General features: G+C 42.5%; 4 protein-coding genes and 1 long non-coding RNA gene across 6 annotated transcripts in view; 4 read left to right on the top strand and 1 right to left on the bottom strand.

The window, feature by feature from the left end:
- Positions 1-47: 47 nt before the first annotated feature.
- Positions 48-2,344, bottom strand: LOC115672808 (uncharacterized). Its single transcript, XM_030594763.2, has 5 exons — positions 2,051-2,344; positions 1,436-1,533; positions 912-1,214; positions 466-514; positions 48-358 (listed from the first exon to the last, which is right to left on the bottom strand). The coding sequence occupies exons 1-5, from the start codon at positions 2,293-2,295 to the stop codon at positions 277-279; spliced, it is 777 nt and encodes a 258-aa protein (XP_030450623.2). The 5' UTR covers positions 2,296-2,344; the 3' UTR covers positions 48-276.
- The window catches only part of LOC130138767 (uncharacterized), an 80,384-nt gene continuing 60,784 nt past the window's right edge, over positions 2,194-21,793 (top strand). Inside the window, exon 1 of one of the 2 annotated variants that reach the window (XR_008817070.1) lies at positions 2,194-2,334. This is a non-coding gene — a long non-coding RNA (uncharacterized LOC130138767). The remainder of the gene's footprint in view (positions 2,335-21,793) is intronic. The other variant, XR_008817069.1, reaches the window with a different exon arrangement.
- Positions 4,045-6,238, top strand: LOC115672538 (GDSL esterase/lipase At5g14450-like). Its single transcript, XM_030594343.2, has 5 exons — positions 4,045-4,606; positions 4,697-4,906; positions 5,035-5,210; positions 5,322-5,595; positions 5,918-6,238. The coding sequence occupies exons 1-5, from the start codon at positions 4,354-4,356 to the stop codon at positions 6,166-6,168; spliced, it is 1,164 nt and encodes a 387-aa protein (XP_030450203.2). The 5' UTR covers positions 4,045-4,353; the 3' UTR covers positions 6,169-6,238.
- On the top strand, positions 12,278-14,641 carry LOC115672686 (GDSL esterase/lipase At5g14450-like). The gene is made up of 5 exons (XM_030594576.2): positions 12,278-12,656; positions 12,847-13,056; positions 13,156-13,328; positions 13,427-13,700; positions 14,140-14,641. The coding sequence occupies exons 1-5, from the start codon at positions 12,395-12,397 to the stop codon at positions 14,385-14,387; spliced, it is 1,167 nt and encodes a 388-aa protein (XP_030450436.1). The 5' UTR covers positions 12,278-12,394; the 3' UTR covers positions 14,388-14,641.
- Positions 15,938-21,031, top strand: LOC115672685 (uncharacterized). The gene is made up of 15 exons (XM_030594573.2): positions 15,938-16,270; positions 17,598-17,748; positions 17,879-17,990; positions 18,118-18,273; positions 18,444-18,548; positions 18,752-18,835; positions 18,978-19,093; positions 19,212-19,313; positions 19,430-19,543; positions 19,650-19,706; positions 19,785-19,851; positions 19,979-20,032; positions 20,126-20,200; positions 20,286-20,321; positions 20,404-21,031. The coding sequence occupies exons 2-15, from the start codon at positions 17,729-17,731 to the stop codon at positions 20,515-20,517; spliced, it is 1,212 nt and encodes a 403-aa protein (XP_030450433.2). The 5' UTR covers positions 15,938-16,270; positions 17,598-17,728; the 3' UTR covers positions 20,518-21,031.

Below are 21,793 nucleotides of genomic sequence, written 5' to 3' on the forward strand. Positions count from 1 at the left end.
AGGAAAAGGAAAATCCATCGTGGGTATACTGAAAGGCACTCCCTGCCTACGGTTCAAAACTCCTAATTCAATTTATCAAGAGCAGGTTGTAAGGATATAAGTTGAACGAACCCTTCCTTTTGAATAACATTACAAGGTAGAGAGTAACAACGTTCATTTTCACATTGAAATGAAAGAGAATTCTCCGTTAACAAGTCAGGCAAACAACCTTGATGGAAGATTTCAAACAATCTAGTACAATGGACCAGCCAAAACAACGAATCACTGCTTAGGGCCTTAATCAGAGGGACTTCTTCTACTTTTCTTCTTCCTTGTAGCAAAGCTGCTGGGTCCAATTTCAATCGACATCCTTTTCGTCCTGCATTTATAAATATCAACCTGGGATTCACCAACAACTCCCTCCCCCCCACCAATCCCACTTAAAGTAATGATAAGTGAACGGGATAACTAGTGGCATGAAGTTACCTCACAGAAATCTCTTCTGATTCGTCGTCGTCAACTTCATTGAGACCGTCTAGTTCAGGAAAATATTGCCAAAGTTTTGTCAAAAGGAAATTATAAAAGCACCCACAATCAGAAACATAATTTTGAAGTATAGGAAAGTGAATGTTGATAGACTGGCTTTTGGTCCAATAAAATTCAATGTTCCAGAAAATTGTCAAAACAATTTGTTCCATTTTTTTGCTAAGAAATCCTCAGTATTAACAATGTGGTAAGGCAATCATTGATTGTCATGCCAATGTCTTCCCCTGCCTCAAGGAATTAAGCTTCTAGTATTTGTAACAGCACATGCAATCCTAAGACCACTAAAGAATACAATTCAGAAAAATACTTTACTCAACCCATGATGCTAGGTTATGGGTATCGTGACTCATTACATGAAATTTAAGCTCAATACTCATTAAACATACCTGTTCCATCAGCTTCTTCATCACTGTCTTGCCCTGACTCTGCATCAGATCCCCATCTATCTCCCCCTTCGTCAAAGTCCCAACGATCGCCAACGGGAGGAATCCAGAAGTCAGCATCATCTACATCGCTGTCATTCTCAGCAGAGTCTCGGACTTCTGATATAATCTCACCAGCAGATTTCTGCTTTTCCTTTTTCTGCTTCTTATCTAAATCATCCTTTTTCTGTTTCGACGCCTTTTTTGGCTTTTCATCCACTTCTTGCATCAAATTGTTCTGCATCAGCTTTTCCATTTCCTTCTGCTCTGTTACCAGATATCACCATCATCATCATGACATAAAACTTCAAACATTCCAGTCGTTTCAATTTGTCAAGATCAAAATATAAACCTCAGTGTTTTCTGACAGTGTAAGCCAACTACATAGGTTAACATTAACAAAAGCAGTAACAGTGTGGCATCCTACACTATCTCATGCATAGTTTTCAAAAGCTACTGATTATCAAACTGAGGGTAAAGATACAAACCTAATTTGTTGAGGAACCGTTTCCCGTTGATATGTTTCCATATATGTTCCTCTGACTTGTTCACTGTATCTCCAGTCAATTTGCATACCAACTTTGAACTGAAAAGCAGAATAAACAGAGAGCCCGATCAGCATCAAGACTTTCATTTCCCTCCCTCATTTGCCAAAGAGGGAAGGGCGGAAATACGACAATCATCCAAACATTTGCATTTCAGACAGTTCAATTTCTCAGGACAGAGTGTCAAGAAACAAAATATAAAGAGCATCTAGACTAGGATTCAATTCATCCAACGAGGCGAAACTTCTCGTGCTAGTCACAAAATATGTGGACAACAAAACCAGTAAAACAAAACAAAATCTCCCCCACCAACGAGAAACCAATAAGTTAATCCATCTGTCAAAACCGAAACTTGTTCACCTAAGCTTTCAATCTTGAACCTCCAAAACACCCAAAATCTAAAACGAATAACCCTTTCCATCCTCTTTCTCCAGCTTATCAGCACAAATAAGAGAGACAACAGATGGAGAACCAAAACCACGACAAGATAAAACACATCAGCTATGAAAACTTTCGCCACAGGAAGAACAACTATAAAGGAGTCAACTTTCTCAATACCGGCAAAGTGGGTCTTGCTGGAACATGTTGAGGGGGGGCTTATTGCGTGCCAAGGCGAAGTCGATGAGGCCCAGGCGGCACCGCTTGCTGCGAGAGTAGGGGTCCATGTCCTTGGCGAGCATCTCGTGGCCAGTCTCAACGCACTTGAACCGGCCGTTCTGGAGCTCGGTGAACGTCGGCAAGCCCAGCAGCTGGGTCCCTTCTTTCTCCGCTTTACCATCCTCCGCCGCCGACAGCGTCGACATTGTCGCTGTTCACAGACACAGAGAGAGAGAGAGGGAGGGGTTCGCTGGGTTACACAATCCGGGAAGAGGGCGATGACGTGGCCTGCCGCTTTAAACGATCTGCCGTTTGATACCTGGGAACAAGAAAGAGGGTCGTTCTTGCCGAGATGTCAAACGGGCCGGGCCAGCCCCGGCAAGGCGGCCCGTTTGACTTTTCGGGCCTTGATGGGCTTTCCAGGCCCATTTCTTCCCGAGACATTTACGGGCCCAAAGGGGCCTTCGGGCTACTTTTTTTAAGCAATTCTGTGGGCCTGGCCCTTTAGGACCACGATCAATTTGCCGCTGGCCACTAAAACAAGGAAAAAAAATTCGGACGGGCTTGGGCACGGCATGACCCGTCACACGAGGCCCGAGGAATGAAGATGGGCCTGCTCCATAAATGGGCTGGGCCGGCACGGCGATCGGTAGGCCAAGCCGGCTCATTTGTCACCCCTAACTCTTGTTTAGAAGATCCATCGATGGCGCTCGTTTTCATCGCCCTCCATCTGGCTAGACGAGGACAACTAAGAAATGAAAATGGAAAAAGCCCTCGTTATATTCGTTCTCGTCCAAAATTAGAGGAAGAAAAGCATTTTTCGAAACTAAGGTAGCCATTGCATACGTGGTTCTTATTCACTCGTGAGTAAACCTGTCAAAATGAGTTATAAACTCATTTCTTAACCTATATATTAGTAAATTGATCATAAATATGTTAGTTATGTTTAGTAAATGGGTCATAAATGGGTATAGGTATAAAATGGGTGTTAAATGGGTCATAAACGGGTCGTAAGTGGGTCATAAATAGGTTTATAACTTATTTAAATTCAACTCATCTCTCTCGCCCTCACTCAATCTCGCGTTCACTCATTCCGCACTCTCATATCAGTTTAGGTATGAGTTTTCCTATATTTAGTTAAATATTGAAGTGTTTTAGCAATACGGGTCGGGTCGAGTATGGGTCAAAAAAATTGCAATGTATATAAATGGGTCATAAACGGGTTGATGGGTCAATTTGGGTTGGACCATTTGTGACTCGACCCACTCATTTTACAACTCTGCTCGTGAGCGATCTTGTATTATTTGATGCAAGCTAGTTCCTTATGTTCGTCTCAGAATGGTCCCATGTACGATGCTTTTGATTGGCAAAATCTTCAACCCCAAATGATAATATTGTCAGTATAGAGTTAAATATTACTTTGGTTCTTCGAGTTGAAACTAGACCTGTCAAAAATGGGTCATACGCCTGTTTGTTAATTCATATTTGATTAGGCGAGTTGTTGTATGTGTTAGTTATATTCAGTAAATATGTCATAAATGGGTCATACCGGCGTGGCTAAAAAAAAATCAATCATCTGGGGAAAAAAAGGTGACAGAAAATAGAAACGTATCGGTCAATTTTCAAAGCAAGGACGTATGATTGAGACCCAAAAGATCACATTTTCGTCAAAAGAAAAGACATCCCCAGAACATCATCAACTGCCAAAACGTGAAGAGTGTCAATGATTCCTTTCTAGTCTCATGATTCATGGCACGGTCAAAACAATGATGATGTCCCGATCGCTAGGATGATTGTGTACTAACGTGATTTCAGGACGTACCCTTTTGTCATTCTTGTTTGAAAAAACGGCAAAAAAGAGCAGATGTGAGAAGAAACGCGTGAATTTGCTAATTCTTCATGGACCATAGCGTATGCAAATCGTGACTCCAGCTGCATGATCGACCAGAGATTAGATCACGAAGGTGCGGAAGAATCTCTCACGATGATGATTCTGATCAAATCTAAAGAAAATCCCATGAAAAAATTCTAGCAATCGGCAATGAACGAGCACATATGGAAACAAAAACAAAGTTGCTGCAAATAAATACAGCAACAGAGATGGGACCAGCATATGAAATCCTGTTACTGTTCATTTCCATCTTTGCCATTTTGTTCATATATGGGAAGGATCTGTCTCCAACCCCAACACCCCAACTGGTTCTAATTGTTTAGGAAGAGGTTAGGATCGAGACAAGATCTGGTTTTTCACAAGGCTTGTGACAATGGCGATTGGAGGAGTGCTCTCACTTCCATGTCTTGCTCTGCTTCTCCTAGTGTCTTGGAATGCCGGGCTTGCAGCTGCAGAAGGCTTGCCGCCGTGCGAGTTCCCGGCGATCTACAACTTTGGGGACTCGAACTCCGACACCGGGGGGATATCGGCAGCGTTCTACCCGATGGGGTCGCCGACCGGCGAGACTTTCTTCCACAGGCCGGTGGGGCGGGCTTCGGACGGTCGTCTCATCATTGACTTCATAGGTAGGGATGGATTTTGAAGAGTAGTAGCACTTTTTATGGTGACGAGTCAGTTCGGTCAGATTTGAGGTTTGTGTCTTGTCAATCATGTAGCTGAGCACCTCGGACTGCCTTACTTGAGCGCGTATTTGGACTCGCTTGGACGGAGCTTCCGGCACGGGGCGAACTTCGCCACGGGAGGATCGACCATCCGGAGGCAGAACGAAAGCGTCTTCGAGAACGGGGTGAGCCCGTTCTCACTGGACATCCAGACGGCGCATTACAACCAGTTTGTGGCGCGCACGAGCTATCTCTACGAGCACGGTAAGCTAGCTTATAAGAAGATAGTTTCCTGGATCGGAACTATGTGTGTGTTGAAATTAATGTCACTCCTCCTAGACCTTTTGGCAACCTAGTATTATATTTGCTGTTTGTTGAAATTAAATTTGCAGCGAGAACTGAGAAGTTTCGCAGAAGCCGGCTTCCAAGGCCCGAGGACTTCTCAAAAGCGCTCTACGTGTTCGACATTGGCCAAAATGATTTGGCCGCCGGGTTCCGAAAGATGACTAACGAGCAACTCAATGCTTCAATGCCGGAAATTGTCAATCAGTTGGCTACTGCAATCCAAGTAAGAAGCCAAGCAAAGCTCATTAGTCCTATGACAACGTCCGACGTTAATTCATGTTCTTACTCTAATCTCATCTGATGTATGGCTTTGGCTTCGGATACTTTATGACAGCATCTCTATCAGCAAGGAGCGAGGACTTTCTGGATACACAACACCGGCCCCATCGGTTGCTTGCCAATAACGCTACGCTATGTCCACAATCCGATGCCGGGGTACCTCGATCAGATCGGGTGCGTGAAGGAGCAGAACGAAATGGCCTCGGAGTTCAATCAACAACTCAAAGAAAGAGTGATGCAGTTGAGGGATGAACTGCCGGAAGCTGCACTGACTTATGTCGATGTCTACGCGGCAAAATACGGCCTCATTGCCAACTCCACGAGAGAAGGTAATCGTCTTCGAGAACCTTGGAACATATGAAATTTCCCCGAATTTCGGTTTCTAGAGAAGAGTGTCCTGACTCCTATGTGCCTGCGTTAAAAGGTTTCAAGTAATCTGTGTCAACCTAATTCGGACATACAAATTTCGCCATGTTACACTGTTACGGTTAAACCCGAATCCTCTTGATTACTGGGTTCCAAGCAGAAATAACTGTTAGAACACTCCGATATAGCTTCGTTTCCATGAACTTTGGTCTGAATTTATTCGCGAAATCGGCTATTCTCATTTGAACAAGAATTGGGACAGTTGAAACTCAGTTTTCTTGACAGGATTCGAGAGAGCAAGGAAGATGTGCTGTGGATATGAATGGGAGGAAAAGCATGTGTGGTGTGGGCAGAAGGCAAGCATAAACGGGAGCGAAGTGCTCGCTGGTTCTTGCGAAGACCCTTCCATTTTCATCAGTTGGGACGGCGTCCACTACACCGACGCGGCGAACCACTGGATCTCCGAGCGCATCCTCAGCGGTTCTCTGTCCGACAGGCCGGAAGTCCCGATCACGCACGCCTGCTATAGGGTGTGACTTTGTCATCACTAAAGCTTCAATTTTCATCCGTGACAGTGTGACACAAGAGAAAACAAGAAAGACCAGTACCATGTGTTGGAACCAAAAGAATAATAATAAACTTTGAAAACTTGGAATAAGAGCTCAAATAATTATTGGAGGAAGAACTTTTTATTTAGAATGCTTTGTCTTTGTGGCTTCGTGTTTGGCTTGATTTACAACTCACGACTCTATCCCTTTATATGGGAATTGAAGTTCACAAACTCCAATGATTACATTTAATAAAGAAAACATAACAATCCACAATCATTAAGAAAAACAATAAAACAGCTTAATCTGTTGAAGAAAAACGAAGCCACGTTGAAGTCTTTATGACTCTTCTTTAACGTTTGTAGCTTCCAGCATCAATCACACCAATAATCAATTTTATGTTACTCCAATAGCCTCCCTTAAAATTGATTTTGGAATTCAACAACACCGAGCATCATCTTTAATTTTTTGAACGTCTCTGTCTTTAATGGTTTCGTCAAAATATCTGCAATCTGATCTTCTGACCTACAGAAATTAAGTTCGATCTCGCCATCTTTGACTCTATCATGAATATAGTGATGAAGATAACGCTATGTGATTCTGCTCACTGTCGAAAGTGCAACGACTTGTTGTTTTTTCGAGGACCAAGAAATTACTCCTAATCCAAGAAAGAAAGCATTTCCAGAAGTACTCTTTCGAGTCTCAATATCACCTGCCCAATCACTATCTGTGTAGCCCACCAAATTGAAATTATCGGTATAAGAATATAAAATTCCATGATTACGAGTTCCACTGACATACCGTAAAATTCTTTTTGCTGCCTGCAAATGTGATTGGTATGGTTTCTCCATAAACCGACTAATAATTCCCACGCCATAAGTAATATCTGGCCTAGTAGAAGCCAAATATCTTAAACTACCAACGATGCTTTTAAAATAAGTGGGATTTACTAGTTCACCGGCTCCTTCTTTCTTTAGCTCCAATCGTTCTGCTACGGGAGTTCGTATTGGTTTGAGTAATTCCATCTTCAATCGCTTCAAAATATCATTAGCATATTTCTGCTGTGAAATAAATATGCCATCATTTGTTTGCTTCACTTCAAGGCCTAAAAAATAGGACATCAATCCTAAATCTGTCATCTCGAAATGGCTAGTCATAGCCTCCCTGAATTCAGCAAACATCTTTGGATAGCTCCCTGTAAATATCAAGTCATCAACATAAAGGCACACAATTATTATGTCACCGTTAGTATTTGACTTGATATATAGTGTATGCTCATACGGACACTTTTGAAAATCATGCTCTAATAGGTAAGTGTCAATCCTCGTGTACCACGCTCAAGGTGCCTGTTTTAGCCCATATAATGCCTTTTTTAGTTTGTAAATTTGATTTTCATGCCCTTTCTTCTCATAGCCCTGCGGTTGCTCCACATAGACTTCCTCTTCAAGAACACCATTGAGAAATGCTGATTTTACATCCATTTGATGGATCTTCCAACGATTCTGAGCTGCGAGTGCTAAGATCATTCGAATGGTATCCATTCGAGCCACTGGTGCAAATACTTCAAAATAATCAATACCTGGCTTTTGTTTGTAGCCTTTTACAACCAATTTGGCTTTATGTCGATCCACTTGACCGTCAGGCTTGTACTTCGTCTTATATAGCCACTTGACACCAATGGGCTTCTTACCAGGTGGTAAAGAAGTTAACTCCCATGTGTCATTCTTTTCAATGGAGTGGATTTCTTCATCCATTGCTAGGATCCACTTCTCATCTGCTGCTGCATCATCATAGGACACGGGGTCACATTCAGCAAATAAACAAAAATTTATCATAGTTTCATCAGTGATTCTATCACTATCACTATCATCATCTCTTGTAACAACATAATCCTTGAATCTTGATGGCGTCTCCCGCAATCGCTGTGAACGACGTATCGGCGGTTCTGAAACTGCTCTTGGTGAAGAAAATGAACTACCAGGCAAAGATGATGGATCTTCAGTTGAAGATTTTTCTGTCTCTCCCACCAATGGTTCGTCTTCGATGGTGATGCTTTTCTGGTCAATCTTATGGTTCCAGTCCCAGGCTTCATCTTCAAAAAACTGGACATCCCTGCTGATGACTACCTTCTCAGTGACTGGATTATACAGCTTATAACCCTTAGTCATGTCACTGTAGCCGATGAAGATGCACTTCTGGCTTTTCTCATCCAACTTTTTCCTCCGTTCATCTGGTATATGGGGATATGCCACGCACCCAAATACTCGTAGGAACGAAACATCTGGCTTGTTGCCACTCCAAGCCTCTTCTGGGGTTCTTCCAAGAACACTCCTTGTTGGACACCTGTTTAGCACAAATACAGCACACGCAACGGCTTCTGCCCAAAACTTCTTGGGTAAATTTTTAGCCTTTAGCATACTTCTTGCCATTTAAAAAATTGTCCTGTTCTTTTTTTCTGCTATACCATTTTGTTGAGGAGTATAGATGGTAATCAACTGACGTTTCACTCCATGAAATTTACAGTATTTGTCAAATTCATTCGAAGTGAATTCTCCCCCTCTATCTGATCTCAACGTCTTTAAAATAAAGTCACTATGCTTTTCAACATAAACTTTAAATTCTTTAAATTTGCCAAAAGCTTCAGATTTTTCTCTCAGAAAATATACCCATATTTTTCTGGTAAAATCATCCACAAAAATTAACGTGTACCTTTTTTGTCCGACTGATTCCACCTCAACAGGGCCACAGATGTCTGTATGTACCAACTCCAATGGTTGTTTTGCTCTTCTGGCTTTTCCAACTGGAAAGGATTCTCGATGTTGTTTTCCAACAAGACATCCTTCGCATGGTCGATCTGGACTGTCAATCAGAGGCATGCCGGTCACCATCTTTTTCTGGACTAGTAATTTTAGTCCACGAAAATTTAGATGACCGAATCGAAAATGCCACAACCGGTTTATATTTTTCATCATCGCTTGAAAACTCAAAAGATTCTTCGTCTGAAGAGTCAAAGGGAACATTTGGTTCTTCGTCATTTGCACCATCGTAATCAACTTATCATTCACACATTTGATGGTGCAAACTCCATTTTCAATATGGATTTTATGGCCTCTTTCGGAAAGTTGTCCAACACTTAACAAATTCCAAAAAAGTCCCGGTACAAAGAAAACATCTGCAACAGTAACATTAGTACCATCTTTTGACTTGATATTAATGTTACCTTTGCCCATTACGAGAACCTTGGATTTATTCCCAAAATTAACTTCACCACGAACCGTCTCGTCCAATTGCGAGAATAACTCCTTTCGGCCAGACATATGATTACTACACCCAGTATCAAGGTACCAGATATTGGTGTCCACGATGCTTGAGTCATCCTTCTTGCACGCTAGCACCACATTTCCCTTGGCATCAATGGCATGTGCTTGTTGTTCCTGCTCGTACGCCACCTTTGCTTTACATTCGGATTTGTAACGTCCGAATTTGTTACACTTAAAACACTTGACCTTTGATTTGTCACGTGTTTTATATTTTCCGGTGAAATTAAAATTTCCACGTCCACGTCCTCGACCACCTCCATGACCTCGGCTACCTTGATAGCCTCCTCGGCTTGATCGAGTGACCCGACTCTGCAATGCTTGCTCGGGAGTCGAATCGACGGACTTTTGATTCATTCTGAGTCGAATCGACGGACTTTTGATTCATTCTTTGCTCATGCAAGCACAATGAACCCATCAACCGCTCCAACGTCATGGTTGACACATCTTGCCCTTCTTCAATATCCGCGACAATGTAGTTAAATCTTTCGATCAAAGACCTCAAGATCTTTTCTGCAACTCGCACATCTTGGAGTTCTTCACCATTAACCCTCAATTGGTTAACAATGGTCTGCACACGATCAAAGTATGCCGAGATTGATTCAGAGTCATTCATACGTAAAGACTTGAAATCTCCTCGAAGTGTTTGAAGCCGCACACGTTTGACACGATCATCGCCTTTGTAGGATTGTTGCAAAATATCCCACCCTGCTTTTGCGGTTTCCGTGCTCGATATCTTTTCAAATATCATTTCCTCTACGGATTGAAAGATCGCAAACAATGCTTTCTGATCTTTTTTCCGAGATTCCACCAAAGAGTCTTTCTCCTCCCTTCTCAAAGCATCGAATTCTTCAGCATTGGCCACTTCGGTGTATCCATTTTCCACCAAGTTCCACAAATCTTGCGATTTGAAAAGAACCTTCATCTGGACGGACCAGTTATTGAAATTCCTCCCATTCAACTTTGGAAGTTGTAACTGAACGGAACTAGTAGATGCCATTTCTAGCTCTGATATCAAATGTTGGAATCAAAAGAATAATAATAAACTTTGGAAACTTGGAATAAGAGCTCAAATAATTATTGGAGGGAGAACTTTTTATTTAGAATGCTTTGTCTTTGTGGCTTCGTGTTTGGCTTGATTTACAACTCACGACTCTATCCCTTTATATAGGAATTGAAGTTCACAAACTTCAATGATTACATTTAATAAAGAAAACATAACAATCCACAATCATTAAGAAAGACAATAAAATAGCTTAATCTGTTGAAGAAAAACGAAGCCACGTTGAAGTCTTTATGACTCTTCTTTAACGCTTGTAGCTTCCAGCAACCGACGTGCTCAATCACACCAATAATCAATTTTATGTTACTCCAACACCATGAACATTGTACCTGTGATTTTCCTCTTCAAATTGCAAAGGCAGAAGATTCTTATGCCCAGTTCTTCTTACAATCTAGGATTTTTATACGACATTATACGTCCTTGATGTGTCCTATGGCGACTAATTGTGAACACGGTTGTCTCACTGCCCGCGCACCCGTGCGCTCTTGCAATCACGTAGAGTGCAGTGGATGGGCACGCCGATCCCGCCGATACATAAACAAGCAAGTACTTGGTAATTTCGCCAGGTTATGGTCAAGGATGATAGAAATGGCACGATGGTCAGGATGCTTGATCGATCATCTTCATCCGTTTGATTGCTCGAGGAAGTCTCGTCGCTATCGCCTCTGTTCGCTTCCGAACGCCACGACGTTGGTCCACACCTCTTGCATATCGTCAACACGACACAAAAACAAGTCCCGAGTCCAAGAGACACTGTGGACATTCTCGGATACATTGAGTGAACGTCAGTCCAATACGTCTTAATTGAATTCCATGCGTGATTCGTTAAAGTCAAGGATTCAGATACATTAGGCTCACCTGCACTTGAATGACCTAGCCAAAATCCGGAATCAAGACCGATGCGGCTGCACACGAGATTTCAAAATTTATTTTCCTGGATGAGCCGGATGCATCTCAACCGTTCATGTATGCGGGCCCCAGGTAATCCTACCCTGGAGTTCCATCAGTAAATTGAAGTTGCTTTTTCCCTTAATACCGTCAAGTCTGACTTTTCGTTTCATATGATGGTCATCTTTTGAATTTAGAATCACACTTTTGGTCCTTCACATGCATCCTGGATCCCTCGGTTCTTTGCCAAATCTTTTATGCAGAGAACCGACCGTTTCGTCAAGACCCACCTAACCATGAGCCGTACATGCACATAACATTGTCTGCATCATTCATCAACTCGGAGCTTCCGACATCCGAGACAAAAAACATGCCACGTGAGGGCCTGATGACAACCAAGATTTTGCCTCTCTCATCACCGATTCACCATATCCTGAACAAATGATTCTGCTCCAAAACATTCCCAAAAATAGACGGTTGGATGGATCAGGTTTAGGCTTAACAGCAAATGCAAGACGTGGAAGGATGATCCGCACGACACACTTTAAGCAGTGGGATTAAGGGTGTCCTGATCTTCTCTTTTCTCTGCCAATTTGGACGGGTTTTGGCCCAAACATGAATGGAAACTGACGATGCACGAAGGTCTCGCGTTAACCCATTAGATATTGCAGTGTGATTGATGTGAGGAAAGTGACGGTGTCCTTTTTCAAGGCGGTGCTTGTAGAAGTGAATGGTGTCCAGCCAGCCAGGCCCACAACGAATTGCTCTCCTCCATAATTGCACTGTTTGTCCGTATATGCAGGAAGATAGAATTACCCAGAAGGAAAAAGGTGCCCAAAGTTGATGTAAGACGTGAGCACAGTGTTCGCACACCCCACTTTTCATATATAGCTCAGACAAATCAGCCACGGCTGCAGTGAGAATTTAGCTAACACGGTCCCGTTTAATGGGGTTCTGGGGAGTTCTTGTTCCTGGGCTGCTTGTAATAGCTTTGTGTTGTTCTTGTTCTTCGTGGGTGCTGAGGGTGGAGGCCGATGCTGCATTACCCGCCTGTGATTTCCCGGCAATCTACAACTTCGGCGACTCCAACTCCGACACCGGCGGCATCTCCGCCGCCTTCGACCCCATCCCTCCGCCGTACGGCTCCGCCTTCTTCCACAAGCCCGCCGGCCGAGATTGTGACGGCCGTCTCATCGTAGACTTCATTGGTAAGTTTTTTTATGCGTTCCCTGTTAGCATTTAGATGGATGGAGTGATTTGTTCTGATCTTTATACTACCTTCTGTGATGGGTCCAGACATTCTCTCGTTGCTAAACAGATAAAATGATAAAAGCAGAGCAGATTTGAGCTAAATTTATTTTTCTTTCTTTGTTTTCGTTTCGTGTTTTTCTTTGGCAGCTGAGAAGCTGAAGCTACCATATTTGAGTGCCTACCTGAACTCTCTAGGAACAAATTACAGGCATGGTGCGAATTTCGCGACCGGTGGATCAACCATTAGGAGGCAAAATGAGACAATTTTTGAGTATGGAATCAGCCCATTTTCACTTGATATGCAGATCGTGCAATACAAGCAATTCAAGCAACGGACAGCCGAATTATACAGCCAAGGTGATAAGGCCAAAATCTCCTAATTAAGTAGACACGATCTATCTGATCTCTGGTAGCTGTTCAATTCTTGAATTATTATTTGTTCATATAATTGACCAGCCACGGAATTCTCGGAGAAAAGCAAATTGCCGGTGCAGAAGGACTTTGCAAAGGCGCTATACACGTTTGATATTGGGCAAAATGATCTCTCTGTTGGGTTCAGGAAGCTGAACTCCGATCAGCTCAAAGCGGCATTGCCGGATATAGTGAACCAGTTAGCTTCAGCTGTTCAAGTAATTTGAATTCTGAGACTGATTTAATAAAGATATCAAATCTTACCTATAAAAATTGAGGGTGTTGATGATTTTGGGTCTTTCTAACCTTTCTTCAGAACATATACCAATATGGGGGGAGGTCATTTTGGATTCATAATACTGGGCCGATTGGGTGCTTGCCGGTGCACTTTTTCTACAATCACAATCCGCCACCTGGGTATTTGGATGATCATGGGTGCGTGAAGTTTTATAACGATATGGCCGTCGAGCTCAATAGGCAGCTCAAGGAAAGGGTGGTCAAGCTGAGGCAAGAGCTCCCCGAGGCTGCAATTACTTATGTTGATGTTTATGCTGCAAAGTTTGCGCTCATCGGCAGTTATAAGAGCGAAGGTAAATTTTGCACTCAATATACTATGGCTAGCTCAGTTTGCTAGTGGAGTACTCAGAGGAAATTTTATGCAATTTCCTGTGCTTTAAAAGATTTGGCCGAGCACACTCTTGCTGTGAGAATTTGCTTAAATTACGATGTGCGTCGATTTCCCTCTATTATGATCAGCCAGGATAATATACAGTTGCGACATATTCACTTGCCTGATATTATTTGTTCCTTATGAATCCATGAAGCGAGAGTTTATTGGAGATATTGTAGAGGGTCATTTACGAATGGTTCGACTGATGCTGTAGATGGTGAAAGATAACTGACTGATGTTGCACTGTCTTGGCTTACAGTAAACTGGCTTTATGGTGCTTGCTATTGTGAGATCACATTGGCGGCTCTTATGAGACTTGTCTTCTAGCTTTAGCTTCATTCTCTGTCTTCCCTTTACAGGATTTGTTGACCCCTTCAAGGTTTGCTGTGGATATCACGAGAATTACGACCATATCTGGTGCGGAAATATAGGAAGTGTCAACGGCACCAAGGTGTTCGGTGGTTCTTGCAAGGATCCTGCTACTTCTATCAGCTGGGACGGGGTCCATTATTCCGAGGCCACGAACCACTGGGTTGCCAATCGCATACTCAACGGTTCGCTGTCCGATCCACCGACACCAATCACTCAAGCATGTCACAGGCGTTAGAGTGTGCGTGCGCGTGCAATGCATGCGGGTGTAGTGATTATCGCAATAAGAGTAAAGAAGCTTCAGGAATTGACGTAGTTTACAATTTAATTGTATCACTAGTACTATGCCGGACTGTTTCAAGAAGTTGAGATATCCCATCTCATCTTAATCAATCCATCCAAGAGCATTTAAGCTGTCAAATTGTGAGAGAGCAATGTGTCGACAATGGATGTATCAGCATTGGTGTCATCTTTCAAGATTTATTATCTTTATTTATTGGCGTAATCATCGCAAATCCATCTGTGCCTATTCTCAGATAAATTTACACGCTGGACATTTTCTGCTTCACTGTGAAAGCAGAGAGTGGTTGCCTTGGTCTGGTTTTGCTGATGTGAGCTCTAGCAAGTAGCAACTCAACGAGTGTCACAGGACCAACATCAATCGGCAATCAGCATCGTCTTATGTATCCACTTCTGTATCTTCCAAAATGACAGTACTCGAGCTTCATAACTACAGATTGCATCACTTTCCAATCGAAACACTGTTAGAATGCCCGCAGGGAATGTAAAACTCCGCCACTTGGCGGAACACTTGCTTAGACTCAATCTATCATGAATGAATGGGTAGTCGTGGATAATGGAGAATCCACATGATTACCGTTGTACTAGTGCTTGTTTCATTGACCAGCCCGAACACATGCTTTCGCTATCTCCAGAATGCTGGCTGAGCCATTCGAGGATGCTTTTGGAAATAGTATGTTGTTTAAACAAGCGTTAGAAGTCCTAAGTTTTCACTTACCTTTTGTCAAGGTACAAAACAAAATAGTTGGGTTGAATGAATATATAAGGTGAAAGTAAGAAGGGACTTAATTGACACGAACTATCATAATGACCTTGAAAGTAAGTAGGGCCTCTCGCTATGTCGTTGGTACCGTCGTCCTAAATTTTGGAATAATGATATAAATAATAGCCCAATTTTAACTCAACGTGTAATATAGTATTTGAATTTTAAATTTGTCTACTACGATGCACATGAAATCAAATTTCGATGATGCTAGCTTTACAAAGAGGGAGTCAAAAATTTGCCCCTCCATAGAAACCTCCATCATTAGCGCGACTGATAAAACAAAGTGACAAGTTCATAGACTTCCGATTTTGTCCTTTGGGGCAAATGATCACGAATTCGCTTCTGATGAACACTATTCATAATTGGCCAATCGATCAACTCGCATCGCATCAAATTACGAAATTTTTTTGAATTCCGACCGGCCCCTGGACCCTTCCATGGCGCATTTAAAAAAAAAAAAACGCTTCCTTTTTTTCCTCCAAAAGCGAAAGCCCAAATCGAAAATCCGAGTAGAAAAAGGGGACATCTTTTTGGCCGAAGAAAGTTTTGAATTCCAATCCAATCGCATGCGAAAAGGTCCAGCGTCCGTCGCATCGAATCACCCATCGCGAGCCGTCCGATCTCCGCCCATCCCAGCCCCGCGCGACCCACGCCGGGCCCCACCCAGTGGGGAGGAAGAAGAAGAAGAAGAAGAAGAAGAACAACAACAACAACAATCGATCAATCCGAGCCCGCGCCCCACCACCCCCCACAGCATCGCCAATTGAAGGGGAGAGTTCAAATCTCGTTCCTTTCGCTTCCCTGAAGATTCACGGGAGAAAACGACGCATACCCTTTCCTTCGTTCGATCCGACGTTGTCGATTTCGCCGTGCCTTTTGCCCCGTCCGCCCCCCTCGTGCTCGCGTTCGACTTTCTTGTTTTTTCTTTTGTCAGAAGGTCAGTGGGCGAATTAATTTTGCCTGATACAGACCTCCTCAGACCAGTCGAAGACCGCGTTCGGGCGAGATTGGATTCGTTAAGAAGCTTGCGTGCGCTTCTTCTCGGTTGATCCAAGGTCGTTTCACTCGTGGGATTTTGTTTGCGATTTGGGTTTGTGTTCGCGGTTGATTCAGGTGGGTTGGTGAATCGGTTTCCAATTCTGGGTGTGGGTTTTGCGCTGGTTTCTTCTTCTCTTCTTAGTTGTCTTCGTGAGTATCGATGTGGGTTTAGCTCGATTGCTACGACTTTTGCTTGTTTGACTCGTTCAATCAGTCTTTTGATTTGATGATTCGTTGGTGGAGAGTGTGCAAAGCATTTGATCAACACAGTGTTTCCCTTTTGAGTAAGATCACTTGAGGACTTTGTTGAGCCTGGTCAGCTCTTTTGTAGCTCCAGTTCTTGTGTTTTTAGAATGTTTTGGCTGCGTATTTCAATGGGTTTCTTCTGTTTATCTTAAGAGAGAAGATATCTGTGGCGAGTGCGGGATTGGTGGTTCTTTTGTGGATTTCTTCTGCATTGTTCGGGTTCTAGGCGAAAGAACAGATATTCATCGGAAGAGCTTATACAGAGTGAAGAAAAGGGGCTCTGGGTAGATTTCCGCTTGGGCTAGTGTTTACTTTCCATTTGCAAGCCCTTGGAGTTATCATCGTACAATGGTTTACCATTTTGAAATTCTTGATATCAATCTATTACTCACAGCTGGAATTTTCCATTATCATCTTTAGCTGAAATCGTGTGACATGTAATACAATGGAATTTCACTGCTATAAATGAGATATCTTTCAAAAGATTCATTGTTTAACACAATGGAATTTCAACTGTCGTGACTGATATATTTTCTTATATGCATTGTCAGTTGAGTGTGTTTCAAAGTGCAAGTAGCTAAGTGGGTTTGTATTTAGTGTGAACAAGATGATGCACAGTTATTTGGCCACTGTAGATGTTAGATGGATGAATTTCTCTGCTCCAATGTGCTTCTTTATTTAACTCTGTTTTTGCTTAACTTGAAATGCCCTTTAGTTTTGGTGCTGAAGCTCCTAGTTATTTTCTAAAATCTTTATGTTGATTGGCAATCTGTTGGTAAATGGTAATGAGCGATCCAGTCCACATTCGATGCTTTGAAGATTGTTAAAAAATTGTTTGCTAGTAGAGTAGTATGGCATTAACTGTCCAAATTATCCTCATGTCTATCAGTTCAACACTCTTTTCGTCTTTTATGCAATAACTAACTTTGGATAACTAAGGCCTGTTGAGTTCAAGAATAATAATATTGAGGTGGCTTTTAAATAATATACGTCGCCCCTGCTTGAAACTTTTCGTTAAGGATGAGTCTGCAGTCTGCACGTTTTGTGTCTAATTTGCACTCTTGTCTAAAACCTTCAATATTCGTGCCATGATTTCAGGTCTCTGGCCATGAGGGTGGGCATATATTCTTGAAGCGAGAAATTGGAACTTGATGAATTTTTGGGTAGCTGTTGCTGGTCTGTTTGCAACTTCTAGCTCTGTGACTTGAGATTGTGCGGATTGACTTCAAATGGGAACCTCCATACGCATGTATGCAAGTTTCATAATTTTTTTTGCTAGACGATGCTCTTGAAGTTTCATTTGGAGTTTCACGAGTTCGTGGTCTCTGATTACAGCAATGCAACAAATCTGTTCTTATTAATCTATATAATATGTGCAGTGGAAATATAAGAAAGCCGAACGAAGCAATGAGGCTTCTGGTTACAACTTTTGTAGGAGTTGTTTTTGGCTTCTTCCTTGGTGTTTCCTTTCCAACACTCTCATTGACCAAGGTACAAGATTGTTACCCTCTGTACTAACAACTTTTCTCAGTCTTTCCGATTTTTTTTGCTGGATGGTCAGCTTCTTCCTTTAGTCTCTTTGTATGGCACGCTCACGGTTGCATATTTGAATTTTTAGTTAAATCTCCCGTCGGCACTTTTTCCTTCAATCGATTTCACATATATCGAGGACAAATACTCGGGCCTTTCAACTCAGGCGCTTTTGAATGCCTGGTCTTCTTTGAAGGGAAATGAAGGGAGTGCAACTCCAATTCTAGAATTTAATAGCTCAAAGGTATATCTAACCTTCTCATGTCATCCCTATCTTGCTGCATGATCTGGTATACTTCTGTCTGTATTGAAATTTCAGTGTTCTCTCTGTTTCTTCATTTCACAAAGCAGCAAGTAACTCTTGAATTCCGCTTATAATAATCTCATTTTGCTGACTCACTGTTCCTACTGTAGATTTGGGTTCCAACAAACCCTCGTGGTGCTGAAAGACTTCCCCCAGGGATCATTGCTGCTGAGTCGGATTTCTTTCTACGCAGACTATGGGGTCTACCCAGTGAGGTTCGTATCATTTACCATGAAACACCACGGGGTGTCCGAGATGCATCCATTTGCACTCTATGATCCTGATGCATGCTCGATCATTCTGTAGTTCCAACTTGAAAAGATGCAAGGAGAAAGTTATTATTAAGCACTGACATAATTTTGATAAATATTGAGAAAAGACTTTTCAAGTTGGATGCTTGACTGAGGTCTTGATGCAGGACTTAATGACCAAACCAAAGTATCTCGTGACCTTTACCGTTGGCTATGAACAGAGGAAAAACATTGATGCAGCAGTTAAGAAGGTCTCTCTCTCTCTCTCTCTCTCTCTCTCTCTCTCTCTCTCTCTCTCTCTCTCTCTATGTCTCACACACACACACACACACACACACACACACACAGAGAGAAAAAGGAATTTAAAGAATGACAACTGTTGTTTGTGGACAGTTTTCAAAAAATTTCACCATCATGTTATTCCACTATGATGGTCGAACAACTGAATGGGATGAATTTGAGTGGTCAAAGACAGCTATTCACGTGAGTGTTCGGAAGCAAACTAAATGGTGAGTCTATTAGGTGATACCTCCAGATCTGTACTTAGCTTGCACATGACAATTTTCGATGCACAACTAACTCCGTGAAGCAGCCTACGTACTTACGTTCTCTAAATTATGTTCCCAGGTGGTATGCCAAACGCTTTTTGCATCCTAACATTGTGGCAGCATATGATTACATATTTATCTGGGATGAGGACCTGGGAGTGGAGCATTTTGATGCAGAAGAGTGAGTATTCGTTTTTCCGCATCCATCTTTGTAGTCGTTTGAATTTGATTATACATGTGCATCTTCCCAACACTATTTCTACTTCTAATGAAATTGAGGTTTTACCGACATTCTAGGTACATAAAATTGGTAAAGAAGCATGGCTTAGAGATTTCCCAGCCTGGTTTAGAACCAAACAGTGGATTGACATGGCAGATGACAAAGAGGAGAGGAGACAGTGAAGTTCACAAGTGAGAACGGTGCCACTTCATACTTCATGTTTGGCCTCTTATAGATCAGTATAAAATCTTGCGCCTTAAAGCTCCTTGCGATTGACGTTTTCATTTTCACCTGCAGAGATACAGAGGAGAGACCTGGCTGGTGCAGGGATCCCCACTTGCCACCCTGTGCAGCGTACGTACTCTTATAATTATATCTAAAGGACAATCAAACCAGGCAAAACATTATTTTTTCTCACCCCTAAATTTTCAGATTTGTGGAGATCATGGCACCTGTGTTTTCTCAAGAGGCCTGGCGTTGTGTTTGGCACATGATTCAGGTGAGTGATAGATAATCATCCCTCTTTCCTCATCCAAAACTAACTGCAGATGTTGCTGCTTTTTAGTCTTTACTTTAGCTTGTGCTCTTGCTCCGCATGCTTGAAAAATCTTCATGTTGTTGTGCAGAATGACTTGGTTCATGGATGGGGTCTGGACTTTGCCTTGAGAAAGTGTGTGGAGGTTCGCAGTTTCTTCCTCTCCTACTGAATATACCTATATAGAGAGGTTCACAGGCTGGTTCACTGACAATTTCTTTCTTTTTTGTGGAGACAGCCTGCTCATGAGAAAATAGGAGTTGTTGATGCTCAATGGATTGTTCATCAAAGTGTGCCATCCCTCGGCAACCAGGTCGGTGAATAGTGTTACGTGTTGGCGTGGTGGCTTACGTACTGTGGACATTGTTAATCGTTGTTATCCTTTGAACTGTTGATAGGGGCAAGCAGAGAGTGGAAAGGCACCATGGGAAGGGGTTAGTGTCCAATTCCGATTTTTTTTAGGTACTGATCTCATCTGATATGAATATCTAAAGTTCTGGTTGCTTTTTCCTTCAGGTCAGAGAGAGATGTAGAAAAGAGTGGACGATGTTCCAAGAACGAGTGGCGAGCGCAGAGAGGGCCTATTTCCTGGCCATGGGAATGGATCCTCCTAATTCCACGGCTCGTTAAGCGGCACAATGCAGACAATGACAGATGATGTCTTTGTAGGGTTATAACCTTAGTTGGCTGAGGGTTGTGTGACCTCAATGTAACTTGGTGAGCTTGAGAAATGCCCCGAAACTGTTTTGGTTGGTGTTTTGTCAATGAGAAAAGGTGTCTTCTGGTATCCAAGAGGGTGATGGTGTTGTGGGGCATTCTCTAAAGTCTTCTTCTTCATGGTTGCCCGCTGTTGAAGATCAGCATGATTTTGCTCGTGAAAGGTCGATTAATTTGGCAGATGAAATACAGAGTGGCGAGTGCTAGAGATCCGAGGGATTGTCCCGTATCTGTAAGAACTAGTTTGCATGAGCCTTTCTCGCAAACACGCTGAATTGGGGCAGCGCCTTGTGTTCGTGTCGATTTGTATCGGTAATAGTAGATTGCGACTTTCATTGTGACAACCTAAACGATTGATCAACGACAAGAACTCGTTAATTCATGTCAATGTACGAATTGATTGCGGCGAGCGATCCCTTATTTTGAATTTGGTCCTCACTGACAGATTTGTTACCCAATGCAGGTGTATAGCACTTTTGAGTAGCGCTAAAAGCTCGTATATCTTTCGAATTGGTTTGGTGCATATGGTGGAATCAGATCTGTCAAGAACACCCATTAATCAGCTTGCATATATAATCTAGAATTGGTAATTATCAAGAACGCCCATTAATCACCTTAGCTATCCGGGGCAGGTTTGACATAAAAATTTGTATTTGTTTGATAACGTAATTTCATTTTTTTTTATTTTTGGAACAAATTTTGATTTTAAAAATAAGTTTAGAACAAAAATGATAAGTAAAATTTTTCTATTTCTGAAACAAAAATAAAAAATAAACTCTTCTCATTGCTTGCCCTTGCTACTAATCGGCCGTCCATCCACTGCTTGCCGCCTCTCATCGGATCCACCTCCTGCTGGCTGCCTTCGCTCGGCGACCGCCTCCTGCTGCTATCTGCTATCCTCCATCGCCTGCTAGCCATTGTCGCCTGTTGCCCAATGCCAGTTGCCTCCTGCCGTCTGCCACTGCTTGCCATATCCCTCCCGCCGTCTGTCATTGCTCGTAGCCGACTGCCTCCGGTTGCCTCCCGCCGTCCAATGCCGATTGCCTCTTGCCACCCGTCATTCTCCGCCGCTCGCCTCTCGAGGCTGGCCATCCGAAAGGAAGAAATTTTATATCATTATCAAACGTATATTTTTCTAAAAAATTCATGTAGAGATAGAAATAGAAAAATTTGATCAGAAATTGATTTC

The sequence above is a fragment of the Syzygium oleosum genome, unplaced genomic scaffold, assembly GCF_021117445.2.
Source record: "Syzygium oleosum isolate NSW1041296 unplaced genomic scaffold, Sole_v2.1 Sole_v2.08, whole genome shotgun sequence".
NCBI classification, from domain to species: Eukaryota; Viridiplantae; Streptophyta; class Magnoliopsida; order Myrtales; family Myrtaceae; genus Syzygium; species Syzygium oleosum.